Genomic DNA, 24590 nt, shown 5'->3' with positions numbered 1-24590 from the left:
GCAATACGTGACTTTTGGTGCCTTTCCTTGTAAGACATCGTTGAACACTGAGGATTGGGCAAGGACGTTAAGGTCATTTTGAGCTCCCGGAACCCCGAAAAAAACATGCCAAATCCATATATCAAAAGATGTCATCGCCTCCAAAATGATACTTTTTGCTTCTTTTCTGTCCCCATAAGCGCCTTGTCATGCACTTGGATAGTTTTTCCATTTCCAATGTATACAATCGATGCTTCCAATCATCCTAGGAAAACCTCGCATCTCGCCCTTCTTCAGAAGCCTTTGCAAATCCATGTCAGTAGGTTTCCGGAGGTACTCTGCGGTGTAGATAGATTCGATTACCGCAAAACCTCATCAAGGACTCAAGAATGGTTGACTTCCCCATCCTCGTTATCTCATCCACTTGGTCTACAAATGCTCCATATGCAAGCATCCGCAAGGCAGCAGTAATTTTTTGCTGAGGAATGAGACCTATAGCACCAAAAGCATCATTCTTTTGCACAAAGTAAGAATCATGGTTGCAAACAGCAATCATGATTTTGTTGAACAAATGTCGTTCCATTCTAAAACGACGTCTAAAGTATGTATCAGGGAATGCACTATTACGGACAAAATAATCGTCCAAGAGTTATGTACTCGTCGTTGCCTGCTTCTATCAAAGTTTCCAAAACGGCTGGGCCTGCAGATCTGACCCACAGCTTGGATGATGACACGTGACGCAACGAGAACGATTAAAAATCTTATTCAAAATTACAAATAAAATTATTTGTATTATTTTATTACCTACTGTCAGGGCTATTGAAGTGCAACAATGAAGAAGCAAAACGCGGTTACTGTTCATTAAAGGCAGTTACTGTTCACTAGGTGGATAACATAATGTATTGCCTTTGGGGGGGTTTTTTGGGAGGGGGGTTCCACGCTGGAACTGCTCTAACTAAACACTTTATTAAAATGATTCGTAACTGTTGGTATCACAGTAGCACCCAAGCTTTTCCCATATCAACGAAGGTGCATTAACTGGGATATGGCTGATATGAATTCTTCAAATTGACTTGACGCAATCCCTAGGCAAATTTAACTACTCAAATCAAATGTATAAAGTCCCAAAACTGTTGGACCATAAATTCAAAAACTTACATATAGAATATCTTGTTATAAACGTTTTACAACAGACCTGGGGCTCGACGAACATAATTTAGATCCGACGCTACAAATTCATGAGAAGGAAAACGGGATCCAAAACTTCAATCCACACAGAAACAATCGTCTTGCTACTTGTTGGAACTGTGGATGCAAAAGAGACGGATAAAACCATGACTGCTGAAACAATAAATTTACTCCTCCATGGCAACGTGTTTCTCGAGATATGGTTGGGAAACCTTGACGAGTGATGGCTCTTGCTGTTGCGCGATCGGAGATATGACCAAGTGGAGGCTATGGTCAATCTCTTTCCTTTTCTCATTTTGCTCTTTGACATTCTTGCCCTTCATCCTGCACAAGTTTTTAACAAGTTTCGTAAGATGAAGAAAACCAAAAACAGGTTTTACTGTTTTCTACAGAAGGTTAAAAGGGAAGAGGAGGAATGTACCTATTCTTGTGGTGTCTGGCCTCTCTCTCAATTCTGACTTTATCGATCTTCTTAATTGCCTTCAGAGTGTTTTCTGTAAGACTCCTGTCGTATCTCTCAGGCCTATTTCGTTTTCTCTCAAACTCAAAAGTGGAGTCCTGCAGATAGAAAGAAAAGAGTAACATAACTAACAGGATATTACACAAGCAATTAAACGATATTTACTAAAATGTCTGTAACAATAATAGGATTAAGAGAGATCAAAGTTTGTTTACCTGTGTCATGTCCTTTCCACGCAACCGCCTATAGGCCTTAGTCCACTTCACCTTTCGAGGATTCCTCTTCATCTTAAAGTTCTTGTGGCATTTGGATCTACAGAATCGAAAAATCTAGAAGAGGAACGGTGTCAGGTAATCCGGTCACACATCATATAGCCTCAGGAGCAATGTGAGTGTTATCAGTAACCATCATCCGTTTCACAGTGAAAGCATAAGATGCTAAGAAAAAGAAAACTATTTCTGGAATAAATCTGAACTAAAAGATCAAGAAATTAACCCGACTTGAGGACCTCAGTCCAAAACAAAACCCCAAACAGAGTACCAAATAAATTGACTCATCGTAGCATCAACCCCGAAGGGAATTATTATAAAAAGCATGCTTGACATAACCATGTAAACTAAAACTAATCTAAGCTGACTTAACCAACAGTAAATCAGGCACTGTTTGATTATAGGACTGGAAAACCAAATAGGTTCAGCTGTTCAGGACTAAAATGAGCAACATTTTCAAACTTAAGGCTCACGAGTGCATCTGTATGGCTACGTCATAGTCCATGTTGAGATTACTACAATTAGAATACAACTACTTTTGTGCTTTAGTAGAGAGTGGATAACAACTTTACCTTTGCGTCATTGCGAACAAACTGAATCCCATGTCCGGGGTATACAGTAGAGGAACAAAACCAGCACTTTTCCAACCTCATTGTTCCCTTAGATCATATAGTCCTACTTTCTGGGAAAAAATTAAGTACACCGTCATTAAGAATTCACAACCAACCACATCAATTATTATAAAAGTACATGGAACCCCTTTATTCGTCTATCCAAATCCATCCATGAAAATAATTGCAATAATTTTGCCGAGCAGTATTACATATACTCTCCATCCACATTAATCTAGCAGGCATTAGATCGATTTGATATATCAAAAGAGCAATACATTCTCAAATCTCAATGTTAGCTCTAACATTATTCTTCTAAAGTGAGAACCAGCAACATAGTGGACAAAAAATAAAATCTCAACTACACCGCTGGAAACAGGAACAGGTAAAGCAATACAAGGTGATACAATACATTGCGATACAATGATTCAGGAAAACTCAAAAATTCAGGATACAGGTATGGCATATAGATAAGTCAAGCAGAAATATTATTTACAAACTTTAGCCAACAATATTCCAAATTGACAGGAAAAAACTGAATCAATATTAATTTGGGTATTATTCTAAATCAGATGATTCAATTCGTAGCCAGTTTTCAATTTTTCCCCAGAAGAATATGAGGGGGCAAGAAAAAAAGCAAAATTTTCGACATGAATTTGAACATACATTTAGCCTATCAACCAATATCAAGCAGTGAATGACATTTCCAATAGCACAAACACGAGGGCAAAACATAGCGAAATTTATAAGTGAAATCAAAGAATAGATTGAGATTACCTATTGAGAGAGAGGGAGAGAACTCACCGACTGAGAAGAGAGAGAGAGAGAGAGAGAGAGACGAGGGTGGGAGAGGGTGAAGCGCCTGCAAGAGGCGACGCAGGAGACGAGAGGTGGTGGGAAACACGAGAGATGAATCGAGTTTAGGGTTTTAGTAAGAGTTGGGCTGGGAAATTAGGGTTTTTTTTTACTTCTTTTTAGAGAATCTAAACTTTTTTTAAACTAAATTTGTAAATCAAATGATATGATTGTTGATAATTGAATTATTAACACTAGCGTATGGGCACACACAAAGTGTGTGAGAAAAATTTTTATTTTTGTTTTTGAAATAGAAGGACTGATAGAGAATGTTAGAATTACATGTAGGTGAGACTTTGAAAAAAAAAAAGCAAAATTTAGTTGTGTGAAATTACATTTCTGACCCATATTTCTTATTAAAATTTGGTTGTGTGAAATTACATTTCTGACCCATATTTCTTATTCATGTTATGTTTTAATTACAGGTTAAACTGGTAATTTCATAAGATTTTGGTTGACAATGAGTGTTTTATTAATTAGTAGAGATACTTATTTTATATTTGTACCACATCATTTGATAAAAAAAATTGTAAATCAAATGATATGATAATTGATGATTGAATTATTAACATACTTATTTTCTATTTGTACCTGATTTAAATTTTTGATCTCTTTAACATTATCCTCCTTTAAAATAGAGCACTTCTTTTAATAGCAAGGCCTTTATCATTGGTCAGAAAAAAAAAGTGATCGTGAAACTAATATATTGAATGTATGTAGAAATCACATTTACACAGTAAAGTAGAAAATTTGAGTGTGATACTTATATGTTGAACTCATGAGTATGATATTAACATATTGTATTCACACTAATGTAGCAATAATGTTATAAATAACAAAATCAGGTTACCGATTCCTACATATATATATATATACACACACACACATATATATATCACACTCGCTCAAACTATTGTGGAATGCGTAATGATACATCATGACTCAGAATGTCCACGTGGACTCCGAATTGAGTTGTGCTGGCCGACACCAGAAGGGTGACGTAGCCATAAAGTGTAGTGATGTGGAAAATGTGAATAAATTTAAACCTAAAAGTGCCTAAATATAAGAGTGCACTTGTCAACGGGAATGAACTCATTTCGCACGTGATGTCAAAGCATAAGTAAAGAAAAGTAGGATGAGAATCATACCATCGAAGGTAACCATCTATACCAAGATTTGCCAAGAATCCTCGTCGACACGAAAGCTCAGCTACTAAACCTGGAATGACGAAAAATAAGGGTGAGTGGGCCTAAAAATAAAGTTTTATAAAAAAACATTTTTGAAAACTTTATAATCCCTCGCCGTAAAACAAGTATAGTTTTCAAAATATACATAATACGTATAGTATGAAAATACTTATCGTAGCCTGTAATATCTCAAAACTTCAATGTGTCACAAATTTTGTAGATAAGCATATAACTTCTAGAAATCACAATATCTTGCAGAAATAAATATATCACATCAAGTGCTCATCGGCACATGCTGACACACGAGTTCATGCAGAGGTATTCTGACATGAACAAGTCTGTGTGTAACAATGATTTACGCTCTAGTAATACAATCACGTGAAGACTAGCACTATGCACATCACATACGAGTCATAATTGCCTATAACAATCTAAGATAGGATTGACACATCCAATGGATCCAAAGTGAGTGTACGGTGCGATGTGAACATACACATGAAAGACTGGCCCTAGCCCGGGCGAGTACTAACACCGATGCAGCAACGATGAGCAGATAACGTAAATAAAATCATACAATGGTAAATTGATAATTCACGTCACTATGATATTATTCATTGCCATAAATATAATAAAGGCATCAATAATAACACGCATACCTGTGCATCTCGTAGAACGTAGCATAACTTCATAATTTCTATCATTGTGCTAAATCTTATAAACACCACGCTAATATAGACATACTGTAGAAAACTCTTTATGAAATGTATAAATGGAAACTAACAATTTTATATATATATATATATATATATATATATATATATATTATATAAAAGAAAAGACTCACTCACATGTACTTGCGATGTCATATCCGTTCAAGTTAGGAAGCCGGAGTCTTTGATAGTAATTGCACCTAGGCATAATATTGGGACCCCTTAGTAAAACTCAACTAAAACGATTAAATTTGAGAAAACGGAGTGCAGATTTATAATCAGAACATCGAGATACACTAAGAAGGGGTCCCCGATAAATTTTGTAAAAAGTCAACTGTTAACCTTAAAAAGTCAACTGAGACACCCAAGTGCTCAACTATGTTAAAACTTTAGAATTTCACTAAATGGATGTCAAAAACGAAATCAGGACGTTGAAATTAGCTTATGAGGGTTTTCGAGAAAATTTCGAAAAAAATTCAACAAAAGTCAACTAACGATCAACAATGAACTTTAACGGAATATTCCATTCTTAGATGGAATATTCTGTTAGAGTTAATTGAAAGGTTAACAGAATATTCCAAGAGAATATTCCCTTCAAATCTGAAATGGATCTAGGTCATATCCGGGTTTGGGCCCTTTTTTTGTTTTGAAACGGGTCGACCAAGTCCTCGTCACGGGTCAGGTCGTCGGTTTCTGAGCTGGTTGGTCGAGATAGCTTCCCGAGCTCCGATCGAGCTCAAATCTCAACCATAACTCACCATTTAATTACCAAAATGAAGCTAGGAGGGCAAGGATTCGAATTATACCATTTTGGTTCTCAGTTGTGGATGAAAAGTGGCCGGAAAAGGCCTACAACCCAAATGTCCTTCACCAGAAAACTAGGAAATAGTTTTTCCAAATTATTTATGTCACAAAACCTACCCAAAATCACTTATCACACTTAGATTTACACTAAGCAACTAGAGATATTCATCCCAAGAAGATAATGAGAGAATTTGAGGGAAGAGAGGGTCGAGAGAGACAAGGTGAGGTGGCAGTAAGGGATAGGTCCCAAAGGTTTGAAAAGGGACACAGGAGAAAGGGAAGAGTGGGGTGTGGGCCCCACGTGGCTCACAAAACAAGACATAAAATATATCTCTAGATATGAAATTACCAAATCGCCCTTCACGTTTTATAGTTCCGTAAAATCTTCGTCGTAGCTCCAAATTCATTTCCGCTTGCGCTTATGTGTTCGTACTGTCGAGTACTTCAAGAATACAGTAAAATAGTGGCTCGTACACGTCACGAAATGACAGTCAACAAAAGTCAACAATCTCACCTTTAGGGTATTTTCGTCAATTCATTCTTTTAAAATTAATAAAATTGTAAAAGTAGGGACGGGTTGTCACATGTAACGTGGCAATTCGAACCTAAAAACTGATATTTATAAATGAGGAGAAATCCTATAAAACATTGTATAAGTTGCAAGACAAACATGAGCCTATGTTACCTCTTAAATCTTTTATCATAAATATTTTTAGAGAAATGTTATTGGCACTCCAAAAATCTCATTCTACACTCCTCACAAGTGTATTTTTCTTTCCAAATATAGAAAGTTTGAAGTATAAAATAAAAATTTTGGAGTGCCAATAACAATTCCTTATTATTAATTTTTTTTTATATTACTATACAATAGGTCATATTTGTCACGCCACAAGGGTCAACAAAAGTTAACCTTCTTGCTTTTAAAGGCATTATGGTCCTTTTACACCTTCAAGAATTTAAAATATTCTAATTTCTGGAACGACCAGTGACAAAGGTCCATGCGGAATTGGGTGAAAAGAGAATTGATTCATTGGATTTCCAAAGAACAAAAACTTTAGGAGAGAAAATGGTGACCGGAAGAAGAGGGTGATGTCGTCAACGACAACATCATAGTCCCTTTATTCTCTTCAACAAACCTAAACTCAATCCTGCAGGCACTTCGCTCGACATTGTCGAAGGCCACAATCACCCTTCACTATCTTTTCATCGTTCTGCGATCACCCTTTTCAATTCCGATCCCATGACATCATCTACTATTTCAATCTACCCATTTGTTGATTGATAGTTCAATAATTTATCTATAGACCCATTTTATTTTATGGTATAGTTAAAATATAAACTCATGTTAGCGCATTGTAAGGCTAAGTTCACCCCCTCCTTCTTAGTGTAGATAATATCGTTTGTTCAATAAAGTTCTTGGCGATAGACGAATGAGGTCAAGAATAATAACGGCTCCCATGTGAAATAAAAAACCATAGTTAATAACACTTTGGTACTTCGGGAAAAAAAATAACACTTTGGTACATTTTGGAAGATAAAATAATCATACAAATTCCATAAGCTTTGAAGAGGTCCACACCCTAAAAACTATGAACATCTATTTGTATAAACACCGAAAGAAGCGAACCTGAAAAGAACTGCTTAGATTAATTTAGCACTTGGCGCAGTTATTGCACTTAAACGACTTTTATGTTTTTAAAATACGGAATAATATGAATAATGGAAAAATTCCACAAGAGACAATTAATTGTATTCACGATTGTCAGGGCAAGGTCCCACCTTAATTAGTTTAAGACCTTAAGCTTAATAAAGCATGATGTTAACAGGCATGTGAATCTGCTATTAAACCTTAAATTATACAAAGTATATTGTTATATAAATAAATGAATAATTGTCATGTACTACGGTTACATTTCAGGACTTTGTTCTTCTGCCGTTATGTTGAACGATTGCTACTTAGTTTTACGGTCTAGTAGTATTCATTTTTATTTGTAAGTTAGAGCTCTTAGCTTCGATTCTCGCCAAAAACGAATTTGAATCATATTATTGCTAGCACATTGTGAGACTAAGTTCATTAATTTATTTCTTAATGTAAATAATATCGTTTGTTTAGAGCAAAAAAAATCAGGTAGTGACAGGACCTTGTCCATGAAATGACGGTTTGTATATGGACAACAGGTTCAAAGTCTACATTCATCATTTGATAAACCATTCGGATATTAGAGTGAGAGCATAATTGGGCGTTTCTATACTCCTCAAAGCCTGCCCGACTAAATTATTAGAAATCATGTCAACTTCAACATGGTTGTAATGACGATGATACAAAATTCCTTTCATGATTGTTACGTCATCAACGGTGGTACAAACAACCTTAATCATAAAGGATATCATAATCAACATGATAATATAGGTTCTGAGGGTTATATGAGTTTGTGAATTAATCTTTTTTCTCTTACTTATGTCACATGCATTCTACTAGCACGCACAACAAAATTTTAATTAATTTTTTGGTTGAAGAACTAAAATTTTAACAAAAGAAGAAAAATAGCAAAATTGTTGTAATTAATATTTAACGTTGTGTGATTTGGTTTGGAATTCCAATGTAATCTCGTGATTCTATCCTCTTAGGTTTTGTATTATTTGAAGAGTAAGTATCCTGTTTATGGTTTACTATAAAAAAAAAGGCACTTACACGAGAGAAACGTATTTTCAAATTCGTGGAGCACTATCCTCTCTTTATCTCTCTTTAATGCACCCTCTCTCCTTGCAATCTTTCTTTTGCTGAAATCTCATTGTCTCTGACGATTTAATTTGAGATTCACGTCGAATCTCGTCGAGATTTTGTGAGATTCAATTCGAATCCCCATGAATTTGGACCTCGACATCCAGATATTCTTCCCAGTTGCAATTTTAAGGTTCCTAGACAAACTTATGACTCACACCGACCTCCTTGGCTTGAGATCATCGCCGTCTGTCAAGGCGCCACTAGATTCATCGGTGAAACCCCAACCCAGCCTCACTGGGCTTTTCTCCAGTCTACCACTTGAGCCATGTTGGGCTTCCCCTGCACTCGGCCCACATGAACCCAGCCCAGTTTTTGGGCTTGGGCACCACTGCTTCTTGTTTTGGCTCCCATTGTGCCCTTGTTCTACTGAACCAACCAAAAAAGCCCAGTTTATGAGTTTCTGCTCTCTGCCCGTTCCCTATGTTGGCTTGCAGCGCAGCAGTAACTAATCAGCCTCAATTCATGGGTTGCGACACATCTCAGATGGTTGGCCCTATAAACTTCATTAACTTTTTGTTATATATATTATTGTTCTGTATATATTACGTTTGCTTGCAGGTACCCATGAACTTGAAGTTCATAAATTCGAACCAAAAGTTTCGAATAAGTGTCATAGAAACCTGAAGTTTACTTAAAACACTACACCTATGAAACCAGCAATTTTCACGTAAATTTAAACCAAAACATGTATAATAGAACCTAAATGTTATACTTTGTGTGTATGGACGATTTTTTCATTCATTCCACTAACCACAACCTTGTTCCCTTGGTTATAGTGACATGTCGAATTTGAACAAACTTGACTTTACGCTATGGAAGTCTCTAGAAGAAACTACCTTAAGTGGATCCATGATGTAAAGCTCCACCTTACTGTAAAGAGTCTTAGGGCCACCATTCAAGCTAATCCGGATAACCTGGTTGGCAAAGCTAAAAAAGCAACCACCATAATCTTTATATGAAGCCATATGCATGACGCACTCCCGGCCGAGTACCCGGCATACCGAGTACTCCACTGAAGAGGATTCAAGAGCTTTATGGCTCACTTTGGAATAGCTCTTGGATCATTACATATATATCTTATTGCCTAAAGTAAGATACAACTAGCAACATTTACACTTCCAATATTTGAAGTCTATGAATGAATACAATTATGAAGTTTGTAGAATCTAATCACTTCTCAAGTTTTTTAAAGATGACTTGACTAAACAGAATCTCCCAGAGAAAAAACTATTCAAGTTTTCATACCACCAATATTGTCCTAAAGTAACAACATAGGGCACAAGAATTACAAAATTTTCGAATTTGATCTTTGTCTAACTACTTGCAAAAAAGCAAAACTAACTATTGATGAAAAATCATCAAGTTAGACCTACTGGCTCAACTGTTGTGCTTGAAGCACATGCCAATATGAATCGAGGCCTAAACGGATGCTATAGGCGTGGTAGGTGTAGTAAGGGCTTAAACCTTAAGCCAAAAGCCCAAGGTTTACAGAGCAATGACCCATGCAAGGGAATAAACCAAGCCTCAAAGAGTGACAACCTCGCTCCTAAAGTCTCAAACTTAAATAATAAGTGCAAAGTACCCGCCACCATAGAAGCAGGTATGTGCATCGCTGTGGTGTCAAAGACCATTGGTCCCGTATTTGCTAAGCTTCCTCTTATGCTATAGCTGAGTATCACTCATGTCCTTAGATGATCGAGACTAATTTTGCTCAAGTGGAGAATCCCGAAGATACTACCCTGGAGATTTTTGATTTTCAAAAGGCATCCGCTCTAATGAAAGATTAGATTTTTAGACATGTGGCCGAGTTTCGCTAGTGACCAAACCCCTTTAATTTTTTTTGGTTTGTTTGAACAATTTCCTTTGTTTGGATTATTTGTTTTAAATTTTTGGATATTATTTATTGCATGGTTGATTGAATGAAATTTTAAATTTTCTTATACATACCAATTCAATTAATTTATTTATAGGTTTGCCTTGTGCGGAAGTTAGTTGTCTGACAAATAATGCAAAACGTGAACGCATCTATTTTACTAACTTTATACCTAAAATATACTTTAACAACCATTTCAAGCCCATCTAACCTGATTAAGGAGTATGACATTGTCTATATAATTTTGTCTAATGGTACTGAATTAGGGCTCGTTTGGATGTGAAGCGCTTTTAGAAAAAATGTTTTTTGGTTACAAAAAGCACTTAAAGTGCTTTCTGGAAGAATTACATAACTTGTGTTTCTTGCAGAAAGCACTTTAAGTGGTTTTCTAAAATTCACTTGCATTTTTACTAAGGATTGGTTCCAAAAACATTTTCACCAAAAGCGCTTTAAGTCATTTTAAAAACACATCCAAACGAGTTCTTAAACATTAAAGAGGCTATTTACTCACCCCTATTTCGAAAGAAGGTTGTTGAGCTTTAAAGATATTCAAGATAGTAATTAGGACAAATTATATTTTATCACCTCAATTTTGAGTCACATAACAAACTCATGCCTCAAGTAACTTTCTTATCTTATAGTGGTTTTTGAGCTCGCTGTTGGTGTCGAGGATCATCATGACTTGTTGCGGCGACGAGCCGACGAAGAGGGAGATTGTGAGAATGGAAAGGGATTTGCTGGGATTAGGCGTCGGAGTGGGTTGATGACATGTAGAGCCAAAATTGTGAATATATTTTTTTTAATTTTACAATTTTTTTATTAGTTTCTTGTCCATGTATCTCAAACTTGACATTTATATCAGTAAAAATATGGGTCTCATATTTTCCACATGATTATTTAACGGTGAAATTGATAGAATTATACTACCGACACACAGAAAAACCCCTGCACTTTCTCCACACCTTCTCTCCCCCTTGTCAGTTAAATAGGCCACAACAAAGTATACCTAATGGAGAAACAAAATGGGTAATGCTAGGGATACTGAATTTACAGACAAATTTTGCATAATAAATTATGTGTCGTTTATAAAAATGAGTACGTTTATTAATGCTTAAGTAATAATATCCAATAATCATATTTCCATGTCATGTAGTTTATAATATTTTGCCATAAATTTAGTGTTCCTGACATTATCCAAATAAAAATATGGAAATGAAAAAGTAAGATGACGATACTAACATTTCTCAAATTTATAAGGTGTCTAACAGAAAAATAAAAGATATGATATTAACTAGTATTTGTTTGACCAGGAAAAAACTAGTATTTGTTAAGTCTATCCTTCAATCTCGGGAAACAAGTTTATTACGGTAGAAATTAAAGAAACGCGGTTTTAGCTTCTCCACCTCTATCTTAGTTGTCTCTCTCTCTCTCTCTCTCTCCTATCTCTCTCTCTCTCTCTCTCTCTCTCCCCCTTCTGCACTCACTCTCACTCCAAAACCCTCCATCTCTCTCTCTGGGTTTTATTTATTGGTGTTGTACTTGGTGCATTTCTCCGAAAGTCGTAACCTCGGCGTACAACACCAGATCTGCCCTGTCATTCCTTCAATTCAAGCTATGCTCCACTAAGTTCAGTCACCTCCGAAATGTCCAACTCCGACCCCAAAACAAGACCCCGTCCGGGTACATGGCCTCCGGTCCCGGAGTCCTCCCCAATGCCCCCTTCTTCCTGGGCTAAGAAAACCGGCTTCCGCCCCAAGTTCTCCGGCGAGACCAATGCCAGCGATTCTGGCCAGATATCCCTGCCGCCGCCCCGGCCCCGAGAGCCTCAAACCCAGCCCGATCTCGAAGCTGGTCGGGCTCGACCCCAACCGGCGCCCAATGGTGTACCCGAGCGCGAGATGGCTACCCCGCCACCAGCGCCAGCGCCGCCTTCAGAAAAGGATAATAAGGTGAAGAGGAGGAAGGAGTCTGATGGAGGGTCGAAGAGTGCGGCCAATGGGCCCAGTGGGGTTAATGGGCAGGCTGCGACCGCGCCCACGGAGCCCAATTCGCAACCGCGGAGGGCATCCAGGAGTGAGGAGGTGGTTGATGTTTTGCCACACGGGGTTGATGATGATGGGTATGTGGCTAGGCACTCTCATATGAAGTATGAGCTCAGAGATACACCTGGTCTTGGTGAGTGTTTTTTCTCATACAAATGTGCTATCTTTCGATAAATTTAATTGGTATATTTTGAGCTCGGTGTGTTTGTACAATTGTTGATCGTCAAATTTGATTCGGTTTTTTGATAATTGAAAATGTATTTGTGTGATTATTTGGATGTTTATTCATGTATTTGTCTTGCTTAAGCGTTGTAAATGTAATGAGTTTTGCTTCTCTGAAGTCAAATTTTTATGTTTTTGATATGATTTGTGTTTGTTGGTACAATGTTGCAGTTCCCATTGGCCTCTATGGGTTCCAGCATTATCTCTCCATGTTGGGTTCGATAATTCTAATTCCACTCGTCATAGTTCCAGCAATGGGTGGTACTTACGTGAGTAGTTATGCACATATTATTTATTTTATGTTATACATTTATTTTCTGAATGGTACAGTGCTAGATAGTTTGATTTGACTGGATTTAGTGTATGTAGGAGGATACTGCAAATGTTGTCTCCACAGTGCTTTTTGTTTCGGGAGTGACCACTCTCTTGCAGACATCGTTTGGATCCAGATTGCCTTTGATACAGGGCCCCTCATTTGTTTACCTAGCTCCTGCATTGGCGATAATCAACTCCCCAGAATTTCAAGGACTCAATGGAAATGTATGTTGCTGTTCTTGCTTTTGTTTAGTTTGATTGGGAGTTTAGTGAATATCCCTCTGTATTTATCACATCCCAATCAATAGTTAAGTCTGCAGCTGAAACAAAGTGAAAATTTGTAGTGTTGTCTTATAAAATTTCTGAGTCCTTTAAATAACGCACATCTTAGAGATGGCTACAGTCGTGATGTCTACCATCTAATAGTATTGTGTGCTCTTCTTACTTTCTCTCCTTTGTTGGTCAGCCCGAACGGTTATATTATTAAAAGTTGTGTTTTGTTGCTTCAATATGAAATTTGCATTTTACTGAGATTCATAGAAGTTATCAGGACTCCTTTACATAGAGGAGGAAATTCTATTTTATTGTTTATTTTGTGTGTTCTATGAACCATTACTTTGCCCTAATTCTGAAGAAGAAAGACTCACTGATTAGAAAGCTGTCTTTCAGTGGATCATATCAGTTGTATCTTTCTTTTTCACGTCTACTTTATTGAAATGCCTTTTTATTCTTGTAGGTTAGTTCATTCAAATTGTTTGCGAAATTTAATATTCATCTTAAATTGTAAATAAAGATGCACACACATGTATTTACATATGTATAAATTATTACTCTCCCTTCCTTCCACTCTCCTCTAGCCTACTAGCCTTTAAGACCTGACTAGAATTCTAAGAAATAAAATTAGCCACCAGCAGAAATACATAAGAATACCACGGATAACAATACCAAAATGTTAAGACACTATTGCTTTCCAGTAAGATAGTTTAACAGAAAAAGAATAGTCCCTGAACTCTGGAGGAACAGAAGCCCATGAGGATGCCTGAAATTGGACTTTCTCACAAATTGTCGACATTCATCCCCCTCATGTCATCAATTACCCTTCTATTTCTATCCTCCTAAACTAACCAAAAACTAGCCATCACAGCACAACTCCCCATTACCACTCCCTTCTTATCTCCAAAAAACAGAAAACTCTCCCATAACAAAGAAGCACATGAAACTGGAATCACCCAACTCAGGCCAACCCTAAACAGCCTTGACCGTTAAGACAACACAATTGGACGGTAGAGAAGAAAATGCTACAAGCTTTCAGCCCCACTTTTACACATAGCACACCAATGAAGAGATGGACTAGAAGAATATCAGCTCCTCTAGGCCATGTCACAAGTATTCAACCACACATGAACTTATCCAAGTTTTGCACCTGTACATTACCTAGGCAGTACTTGAGGCTTCCAAATTACATGCCATGTGCTAAATGAAGGGAAGATTTTGTAAGGTTTCTTAATTATTTGGTGCCAAAGTGTGCTGAATGTACACTGGGTAGCCTTTATAAAGCATAATTATGTACTTAAAGAAAGGTCATTTTTAACTAAAAAATAATTGACATATAATGGCTCGAATAATCTCAATCTTGAAAATTGAAATAAATGTTTTCCTAAATTTTGGAAGGAAACCTCAACATTACAAAATAAATGTTGGAAAATTAGTCCAACCTCCAATTGATGTATGCGTGTGTACTGTGTGTGTATATATATTTCATGATATTTAGTAACTGCAACTAAGTAGTAAACTAGAGGTCATTTTCATATACAAACATCAGTTATACGTTATATGAAACAAACTGTGCTATTCAGTATTACTATGAGTGCCTCAGAGTTGCTGATTTCTTTATTTTATTAGTTTCATTCATCTTTTACTTCCCTTTGAAATTGAATAGTTGTTTCACTACTGGTGAATTCTTATCAACAACTGATGGTAATCCTTTGTCATGGCAGAATTTTAAGCATATCATGAAGGAGCTACAGGGGGCTGTAATAATAGGTTCAGCTTTTCAAGCAATACTTGGATATAGTGGACTAATGTCAATATTTTTGAGGTTTGATTCCAGCATCTTTACCAAATCCCCCTCATGTTTGGTTATTCATATTATTTTTTTTCTTTTTGCTAATAGGGAAAATCAGAATGCCTAGTATTTGATTAGTTTATTTTAAAATACTTGCCAAACCTACCAACTGGGATTGCCTAATCGGAGCTTGAGTAGATGGATGGATATAAGTTTCATTTGTTATAGAGGTAGTGGTTCGAATGTTTGTGGGTGTTTATTAATTATATGTTACAAATGTAATGATCCTTAGTAGATAGCAGCTTCTTCTTTTTATGTCAGATCTGTGGCTTGTAAGTTGTAATAATTACTTTTCAATTCTGGCAAGATAGGTAAGGGGTTCCCGAATATGGAAAAAATTGTTGAAAACAGACAATTTTTTAGTGTAAGGGAAAAAAAGTGATATAGGATGCCTCTTGGAAACCACCAATTTGATTTTCAAGTCTAGAGTTATTTAATTTATTTCAGACTGGGTATATGGATTGAATTATTTGATTCCGCTTAGTTGGCAATGGTCAAATTATTCCATGGGGTTTGGTCTTGGCTGTGGATGATTTGATATGCCATCATTATTATACATGAAAAAGGGAAGTGAACAGTGGGATGACTATATGGAATAATATACACTGAGTTTTAATATATCAAAGGGGATCAAGTATTAGTGAAGAGGACAAGTAAGCAATCACACGAATAATGTAGAGGTGCATAGTGATATTGTAAACTAGCCTAGTGTTTAAACCAATTGATAGATCATTAATTTGTTAGAAATATTAATCTTGGTAGTGGCTTGAGCTGATTGAATTAAAGGCTTATTTTTTCCTATACCCTCTGTACCCTAGAAAAAAAAATCTCACTTTACCCTGTGTACTCATTTTTTATGCCCCCTATTACCCCATTTTGTACAACACTGCAAAATCAATAACTCAATGTCAGTTCGTTTGCCTTTCCTTTTCAGGTTGATCAATCCAGTGGTTGTGTCACCAACAATTGCTGCTGTTGGACTTTCTTTCTATAGTTATGGTTTCCCGTTAGTTGGTAATTGTCTTGAGATTGGTGCGGTGCAGATACTAGTGGTCATTATTTTTTCTCTTGTAAGTATATGAATTGTATTTAGTCATTGCTTTTATAGGTATATAATAGATTATTCATGTCAACTGTTTTTTTCTGTGTCAAAACACCTAACGCACTATTATTTTACTTTCTGCAGTACCTACGGAAGATTTCCGTTTTTGGTCATCGTGTATTTCTTATATATGCGGTAAGTTCCTCCATGTAACACAATAAAAAAGGTATACGCTGTAAGTTAGAAATATTTAGGTTTATATCATATTCATACTGTTTACGATTATTAATCTCAGCATGTATGTTACAGTTGTATGGATGCCTTCTTTAAATTTTGTAAATTGATATGGTTCTGTCTGAATTGCCAGGTTCCTTTGGGTCTGGCAATCACATGGTCGGCTGCTTTCCTACTAACTGAAGCTGGAGCATATAGCTATAAAGGTTGTGATATAAATGTACCTGCATCAAACATAGTATCTGAACATTGCAGAAAGCATGTTTTGAGGATGAAGAGCTGTCGAGTTGATACTTCTCATGCACTAAGATCTGCCCCCTGGTTTAGGTTTCCCTATCCATTACAATGGGGTACTCCTGTCTTCCACTGGAAAATGGCCCTTGTCATGTCTGTGGTATCAATTATTGCATCAGTTGATTCGGTTAGTTTTCTTGTTATTCATTATGGATATAAACTTCTTGGAGTTATAGTTGCTTTATAACATGAACTTTTATATTTTTATATTTTTTCTAGTTTCACTGTTAAGCACATGCTGGACTTGTGAATTTGATGGACACCGCTATAGTATTTATATAACAGTTCCAGATTTATATATGTATTTAGAATGCTAATTTCATTAAATAGATGAGTATGAAATGAATGAGTTGGCTTTAACCCAGTTTTGATAAATTAGTTCTCAACTCTGCTTGATTCATGAATGGAAGGTTTGTTGTCCTGGACTAATGCTTGATAAAAAATTTCTCTACATCTGTCTTGGTCCCATAGAACTTTTGAGATTGAAGATGTTGGCGGTGGTGGCAATGTACTTGGTAGGATAATAAACTGAGAGCTACTCATACTTTCTTTGTTGATAGGTGAAAACTTAATTGTCTCATGGTCTTAATTGTTCACTTTAGAAAAACACCAGTCTGGTTTTTAAAGATCTTGGTTACATCAGTGTATGGGATTGCCTCTTGGAAATGCCCTTTATACTTGTGTTGTGGAAATATTAAAGAACTACTAAATTACTGGTTACAATGAAAACTATTTACAACATTAGGTATTATTCTTTTTTTTCCCGTCAAGTTGCTAATTTAATTTGTCATGTCATACTGTCTGATTAGTTTGGTTGACCTTTTGCTTTGTGTATGAAATTCCTAGATTGGCTCATATCATGCATCTTCATTATTGGTGGCATCCAGACCTCCTACTCCTGGTGTTCTTAGTCGAGGGATTGGTCTGGAAGGTCTTTCCAGTGTCTTGGCTGGTCTATGGGGTACTGGAACAGGGTCCACAAGCTTAACTGAAAATGTGCACACAATAGCCGTCACTAAGATGGGAAGCCGTAGAGCTGTTGAATTGGGTGCATGCGTTTTGATCGTCTTATCCCTTGTCGGTAAGTGTTTGTCAAACTTCTGTTTTCAATTGTAACAATGGGCCTGTACTTGAACAAGAATCTGTATGACCACTAGTCAGTTTCTCTTTTGGTTGGGCATTGCAGCATTTAGATATAGTGTGTAGTTTGAATATCTATAATAGCTGGTTATCTCTTGGTTTTGTTAGTGGATTATAATTGCTCATATGATATGTTTGTGGCCCGTTTGGTTACACTGTTCTCAATCTTCATTATACACTTTTCGGGATTACCATTTGCTTATTCTGCAGTTGTCTCACCGCCAAGATCTTTTCTGTGCTATTAAATTGTTAGCATATTGTTGTCCTCCACTGTTTAAAAGATATGAACAAAGCTTGTCTGCTCATGTAAGAATAATTGCAGGCATATGATGGTTTGGGATTGTGATTTTCATGAAATACTACTCTTCAAGCATTTTTAGATGAACTCTTTCTCTCGTTACTGACTGTAATCCTGGTCTGTTTGCTTTAGGAGCTGATTGAACTATCAAAGGGTTTGGGGTTGGTCTCAAAATAATTAAATCAGTGAAGCTCAAACAATGCTTTATACACGTTACCTTATTGGACTTGCAAAAATTACTTTGGAATATGGTTGTACTTTTTTATCTTGGACTGAAGAGATCTTTCTGCTGTAGAAATTTGCTATTTGATCCTGACCATCGTTATCTATATTAGAAACTTATAGTCAGTCAACATTTGTTTTGAATGTTTCCTCTGTTTCTCATGCTACTTCATATCACCACATCTTGGTGATTTGATATCCATTACCCCTGGTACAACTTAAAAGATGCGGGTTATATGTAGAATCAAGTGCATATTTCACATTGCATCTAATCTCAGTTATTGTACTTGCAGGTAAAGTTGGAGGCTTTCTAGCATCTATTCCTCAAGTTGTGGTTGCCGCACTGCTGTGCTTCATGTGGGCGATGCTTGCTGCATTAGGCCTATCAAATCTACGTTATAGTGAGGCTGGAAGCTCTAGGAATATTATCATAGTCGGGTTATCTTTGTTTTTCTCGCTTTCAATACCGGCCTACTTTCAGCAATATGGCATCTCTCCAAACTCCAACTTATCTGTTCCGAGTTATTTTCAACCATACATTATAGCTTCTCATGGACCCTTCCGCAGCAAATATGGAGGGGTATGCTTCTACTTGACCTTCTGCGATAAGAAGAATGTATTCTGTATTTTTTTTTTCGTGTTGCATTTTTGAATAGTAGGAAAAGAACAGCTTTGTGGTCAACTGACCCATTTGGACTACTAGAGGAAAAAATGGAAACCAAAATGAATAACTGACATTCTACAAGTAAATCCAAGTCCTTTGCACATGATAGTAAAGATAACCAGCTGCCTTTCTTTATCCATTCTACCGTTTAAATAGAGTTCATACAATCCAATTAACATAGGAAAAGTCAAACAAGTTAAGCTACTTGTACAGCTTCTTTTTGTTAGGATTTTTGGCTCGTCAAATATGTCCTAGTCGGTTTGGTTTTGTTTTAGGAAAATTAGAGGTATACCGATTCTTGTCCGAGAGGGATTAGGAAAGAATTTCAGTTTTCCTTATTCAATTTAGGTTTGGATTTCTAGAAGTCTATTTGGATTTGGATAAGTGTAATTTCCTAATCCACTTAGAAATAGGAATTCAATCAGCCTTGGGACATGCAAGCCTACCCTATGCCTATAAATAGGGTGCGGCAGGGCTTAATTTTTTAGAGAGAAAACAGCCAGAGACAGCCGAGAGGTTTGAGATTAGTTCTAGGGTTTGCAAAAGTTCTGTAATCTCTATTATTAATCAAAGAGAGAAATCACAACTGGACGTAGGCAAAAGTTCTGCCGAACCAGTATAATTCTTGTGTGTTTCTAAGTTTTTCTATATTTGCTAGTTTAGTCTATTGCCGTTGGTTACATTAAAGAACAAGGTCTATTGGGCGTGTTTTTCAACACTTTTGCCCCCCACATGTTACTTATATAAGACTCGATACTCATACCATAACTTTCTCCCTTAACATGCTGTAACACTTAGAATTTACTAATGTTGATACCTCCTTTTCCCTTTTTGCCCTTCTGTGTGTTAGGTGTGGCGCATACATTAGTCATGAATTCATTGAATCATGAATCCCTGATTCTCCCTCGTTTTCCCAGATAAAGCATTTGGTGGTTGGGAAATAGAACCAACCACCTTACTTAGATTACTTGGGACATTTTTAGATACTGATAACCATTTTGGTAACTGGTCCTTTTCTACTTTATTCCTGTTGGGCAGCTTTTATAATTCTGTTCTGTGGTTGTCATGTTTTGTGAAGATGAAAGCGGTTTGTATGCTGAATAGTATGGTAGATGGTTGGTTTCAATTATTAGATGTAACTCTGCATATCAACCCTATAGAAACCAGAATGTTTGTCACATCATTTCCCTAGCATACGCCTATATTGGTGGCATGGTCAATCTAATACACATGCTGGCCCTGCATATGTAATAAGCTCTGCTTAAGACGTTCTCTTTGCAGGTGAGCTATGTGCTGAACACTGGATACATCGGTGACATAGTCTGATGTATCGCTAACATGCTGGGCCTGCATGCGTAGTTGAATTTTAGAACCAATAAACTCTACTCAAGATGTTATTTTTGCAGGTGAACTATGTGCTGAACACATTGTTCTCATTACACATGGTGGTTGCATTCCTTGTGGCTTTTATCCTGGATAACACTGTACCTGGCAGTCGTCAAGAACGCGGGGTGTATGTGTGGTCTGAAGCTGAGGTTGCTAAGAGGGAGCCTGCTGTTGCCAAGGACTACGAGCTGCCCTTCAGAATTAGCAGGGTTTTCAGATGGGTGAAATGGGTTGGCCTTTGACAGAATTTTGTGGTTGGTGTTGGCAGTAGTCAGAAGTTAAAGCTTTTCCAGCAGCCATTTTCAGGTGACGATTGTACTGTACTGTGATTCTAAATGTAAGTTGGGGGCACATACTCTTAATTATTGGTCTGGAAACTGTTTTTTCCTGCACGAACAGAGTTGCGACTTGTTAGACTCATAGGTCTTGTAGAGATATTGGTGTACATTTGAGGAACCAGAGGATATGGTTTTGTTGTAATCTTAGATAAATGTATCTAGTTTTGAGTCTTTGGGAATATCAGGTCGGACTTTCTTTCATGCTGTCAAGCGAGGTTCAGGTATATGTTATTTCGTTTGTTGTTTCGCTTTTGTTTTCCTTGATCAGCTTGACAGCTACTTCCACAAATGTCGGATTCTCAATGAAAATAAAAATATTCACACCGGGGGAGATGTGCATGCTGGAATGTTTTACTTTATGCAAAACTGTGTACATATATGATCAACTACAACTCCGATTGATTAAGCTTGTTACTCCGCTGTCTCTAACACTGCACTTTGTCGTGAAGATTGTGAAGAACCCTATTTGCGGAGTCAATTGGATGATTCCGTTGTATATTTTGTTTTTGGTTTTCTCTCTTACAGTGCACAAAGATCTCTCCCAGTCCGAAACTTTCTTGCTTGGATTGCTTGGAGCCTGCATATTTTCAGTTGAGAGCCTTGGGGCTCCTCTTCTGCACTGTTGTCACGAATCCGGATTCTCGCCGGATCCTCTTTGTGAGGATCTTGGGGATCCGTGAATCATATCTGTTTATTGTACATCGTGCGGTAAATTATTTTAAATATTTTTATTCAAAATTAAATACAAACAGTATCTAATAAAAACTAACCGCACAAATTTGGAGAGGGTCTTGGTAAAAGTATGAAGCACTTTTTGTTGAGATTTTCTGCAGTGCGAGATATTTTTCAGTGTGATCGGTACACGAGGTGGTACATCACGTGTCACTATACAAATAGTGTGATATGTGTACTAAAAAATTAATATCTTAAAAAATAAAATTTCTCACAACTTCTATTAAAATACGTGGTGTATCACTTGTATTCAATCGTATTTAAAAATTTCTACTGCAGTGCCTCAGAGCGTGGCAAAATCTTATTTAATTGGTTTCCTATCATCATCGGGAATTGGGATGCCGTGTTAACTTGGGAAACAATCTATTCTTGTTTCTTGATTGGAAACCCTAACCCACCAACCCACCAACCCTTCGCTTATAAATACAAAACCGCATCCCTTTTCTTTTGGGCACCCACAATTCCCCCTCCACCAATTCTACAAACAAAGGTACTGCGCCTACTGATTTGGGACAAGATTCAGAGGAAGAAGACGACGTGTGTGTGTGTGTGTGTATATATATATATGTATGTATGTATGTATGTACGCATGTGCAGATGATATAAGAATCATCATCATGGGGAAGAACAAGATCGACATCAAGAAAATAAACAACAAGAACTACCTCAAGGCCACATTCTCCAAGCGGCGCAAGGGTTTGTTCCGAAAGGCCACTGATCTATGCTGCTTGACTGGCGCCACCCTCGCGGTTATAGCCTTTTCGCCCGGTAACAAGCCCTTCCTCTTTGGCCACCCCTCCGCCGAATCTGTCATTGATCGATTTCTTGCTGAACAAGCAAGGTGTGCATCCGATGATCGCAAAGAGGAGGTTCTTGAGTCCGGTAGTGCCGGCGATGAGCACAAAAATTTGGAGTCGAGTCGAGAGGAAGAAAAGGAAGGGGGCCAAGGTATGGACGAGGAGAATGGGAATTTTTGGTGGGAGGAGCCGATTGACGAAGGGTTGGAACTGCCGGAACTCAAAAAGTACAAGTCTTTGTTAGAACGTTTGAGGGAGAATGCGGCTATTAAGTTAGATGAGATGAATAGGAGAGAATTGTGCACAAAAGATTATTTTGGTATGAATTGGGGTTTCGAGGTTGGTTCGAGTTCTTCTACTCCTAGCGAAGAAAGAGATGTATGAGATTAATGGCTGTGTTGAGAATTTTGGGTTTTAGTTTTGGGGTAGCGACGGTGGTGGCGCCGCCTTCTGCAGGAGAAATCACGGGCTCTTTTGAGAAAGGCCACGGTCTAGAGAGGTGCGCGGAGCAGAGCCTCATTCTCTAAACGGAGTGTGATTTTTTTTGGTTTTAGTTTTGAATAATTAGGGAAGTTGTAGCTATTGTGATGCAGAAGACAAATTTTTTAATGCAGTTGTGACTTTTTCTTGAATCTTTCTTTCTTTCTTGCAGTATTTTTGGGTACTTCAATCTTAAATTTTCGGAATTCTGGTCGTCACAGTAATTTTGTGTTGTTCATGTACAAGTGCTATCGTACAATTCTCTGTGCCGGACGTTTGATCTTTCTCAAGTTTCGAGTGCGACGCCAATAGATTGGCCAGTACTTACTAATGAATCGGCATGAATATCTTGTGAAGTTCTGTCAATTGAATTCATCTGCAGGAGGGTTAGTAAGGCTAACATCACATGTAGACTTCAAGTCTAGCCAGAGTCGATTTTGGTCTTTGAACTTGGGTTCGTGGCTGGGTGTCACCGCCATTTTATAGTCAGTGTTTTTTTTTTACAAACAATATTTTCTACATTAAGAGGAGGTTGAGTTGGTTAAGTCTTATAATAGACTAGTAATAATGTGGTTCAAATTCGCCTTTGACGAGAATCAAACCGAAATCTCTCACTTAGACGTGAAGAGGAATACCATTAGACTTTAGTACTAAACGTCTGTCATTTGCTAGTCTTGTGGTAAGGTTTTTTTTTTTTTTTTTTTTTTTTTTTTTTTTTTTTTTCACGAGAGAATACCTAATATGGTTGTTCCACAAGGTTGGGTTTGTGGGCCTATTGTTGACACGGGCTGGTTTTCGACTGTCCTTCATGCTTTTTTGGGCCTTAGCCTTAAGGAGTGGTTTTGGGCATTAACAGTCCACACTACAATTACTTCTAATTTCCTAAACTACAACTCAAAAATAGCAATTGTTTAAAGGCTTATTATATTAACATTTCACGAATTGTTGAATAAACTCTACAAATTTAATACATTCAACATTTGTTTTTTCACTTGAGAACTATCTTAATACACCACATATACTTTTTCATAATACCCCCACACCCCACTTACATTCCTATAATACCCCCACACCCCACATTCTCAATATACAACTTATATTTTGTACATACACCCCACATTTTCTATACACCCCACATTTCTCAAATCTTATAACACTTATTTTTTATTTTCAGAGACTAAATTCAACGATTTGAACGTTTGGTTTGCCGAAAAATTTCAAATCATCTGCACGTTTAGTTTGACATCTGCAATGCTGCAATGGGCAAATTAAGGTACAATGTTGCCTATGATTTAATTCCCTTCGCCAAAACCAGATGGTACAAGTGCTGGCACTTACAATAATTTGGTGCATCAGTATTTCTCGGGGTATGTAGTACTAGAAACTAGTGTAGAGTTCACTTTGTTTAACAATTTTATCATTAGTTGTAATACTAATAATCTGTGACAGAATTTCGATGCAGTGGCAGCAGACGCAACAATTAGAGCAAACAGGTCGTTGTAAGTGGCAGCAAAGAAACTGTTGAAGTCGTCATCACC

The 24590-nt window shown here is 37.1% G+C and overlaps 3 protein-coding genes across 4 annotated transcripts; 2 read left to right on the top strand and 1 right to left on the bottom strand.

Moving 5' to 3' along the window:
• Positions 1 to 1112: 1112 nt before the first annotated feature.
• Positions 1113 to 3526, bottom strand: LOC103424030 (probable ribosome biogenesis protein RLP24). 2 transcript variants are annotated; one of them, XM_008362096.4, is made up of 5 exons: positions 3312 to 3526; positions 2469 to 2578; positions 1843 to 1956; positions 1589 to 1725; positions 1113 to 1491 (listed from the first exon to the last, which is right to left on the bottom strand). In XM_008362096.4, the coding sequence occupies exons 2-5, from the start codon at positions 2547 to 2549 to the stop codon at positions 1335 to 1337; spliced, it is 489 nt and encodes a 162-aa protein (XP_008360318.1). In that variant the 5' UTR covers positions 2550 to 2578; positions 3312 to 3526; the 3' UTR covers positions 1113 to 1334. The 2 variants fall into 2 exon arrangements, with proteins under 2 accessions (XP_008360318.1, XP_008360326.1); XM_008362104.4 differs by having other exon boundaries at positions 3285 to 3458.
• Positions 3527 to 12364: 8838 nt separating this feature from the next.
• On the top strand, positions 12365 to 20947 carry LOC103424020 (nucleobase-ascorbate transporter 12). The gene is made up of 10 exons (NM_001328861.1): positions 12365 to 12896; positions 13157 to 13254; positions 13355 to 13525; positions 15298 to 15398; positions 16360 to 16495; positions 16612 to 16662; positions 16835 to 17122; positions 17842 to 18076; positions 18949 to 19235; positions 20726 to 20947. Exons 1-10 carry the CDS (start codon positions 12365 to 12367, stop codon positions 20945 to 20947), a joined length of 2121 nt encoding a protein of 706 aa, NP_001315790.1.
• Positions 20948 to 21996: 1049 nt separating this feature from the next.
• On the top strand, positions 21997 to 23204 carry LOC114823941 (agamous-like MADS-box protein AGL61). Its single transcript, XM_029099881.2, has one exon. It carries the CDS (start codon positions 22345 to 22347, stop codon positions 22954 to 22956), a length of 612 nt encoding a protein of 203 aa, XP_028955714.2. The 5' UTR covers positions 21997 to 22344; the 3' UTR covers positions 22957 to 23204.
• The last annotated feature ends 1386 nt before the right edge of the window (positions 23205 to 24590 follow it).

This window comes from Malus domestica, chromosome 03 (assembly GCF_042453785.1).
Source record: "Malus domestica chromosome 03, GDT2T_hap1".
NCBI classification, from domain to species: domain Eukaryota; kingdom Viridiplantae; phylum Streptophyta; class Magnoliopsida; order Rosales; family Rosaceae; genus Malus; species Malus domestica.
This window is presented reverse-complemented; position numbering and strand designations above follow the sequence as displayed.

Coding starts and splice junctions, on each gene's coding strand:
- LOC103424030 (XM_008362096.4), bottom strand. CDS start 2,549: ATGAGGTTGGAAAAGTGCTGGTTTTGTTCCTCTACTGTATACCCCGGA. Junction 1,726..1,842: donor GTGGAAAGGACATGACACAG/GTAAACAAACTT, acceptor TTCTATCTGCAG/GACTCCACTTTTGAGTTTGA. Junction 1,492..1,588: donor GCCAGACACCACAAGAATAG/GTACATTCCTCC, acceptor AAACTTGTGCAG/GATGAAGGGCAAGAATGTCA.
- LOC103424020 (NM_001328861.1), top strand. CDS start 12,365: ATGTCCAACTCCGACCCCAAAACAAGACCCCGTCCGGGTACATGGCCT. Junction 12,897..13,156: donor CAGAGATACACCTGGTCTTG/GTGAGTGTTTTT, acceptor ACAATGTTGCAG/TTCCCATTGGCCTCTATGGG. Junction 13,526..15,297: donor TTCAAGGACTCAATGGAAAT/GTATGTTGCTGT, acceptor TTGTCATGGCAG/AATTTTAAGCATATCATGAA.
- LOC114823941 (XM_029099881.2), top strand. CDS start 22,345: ATGTATGTATGTATGTACGCATGTGCAGATGATATAAGAATCATCATC.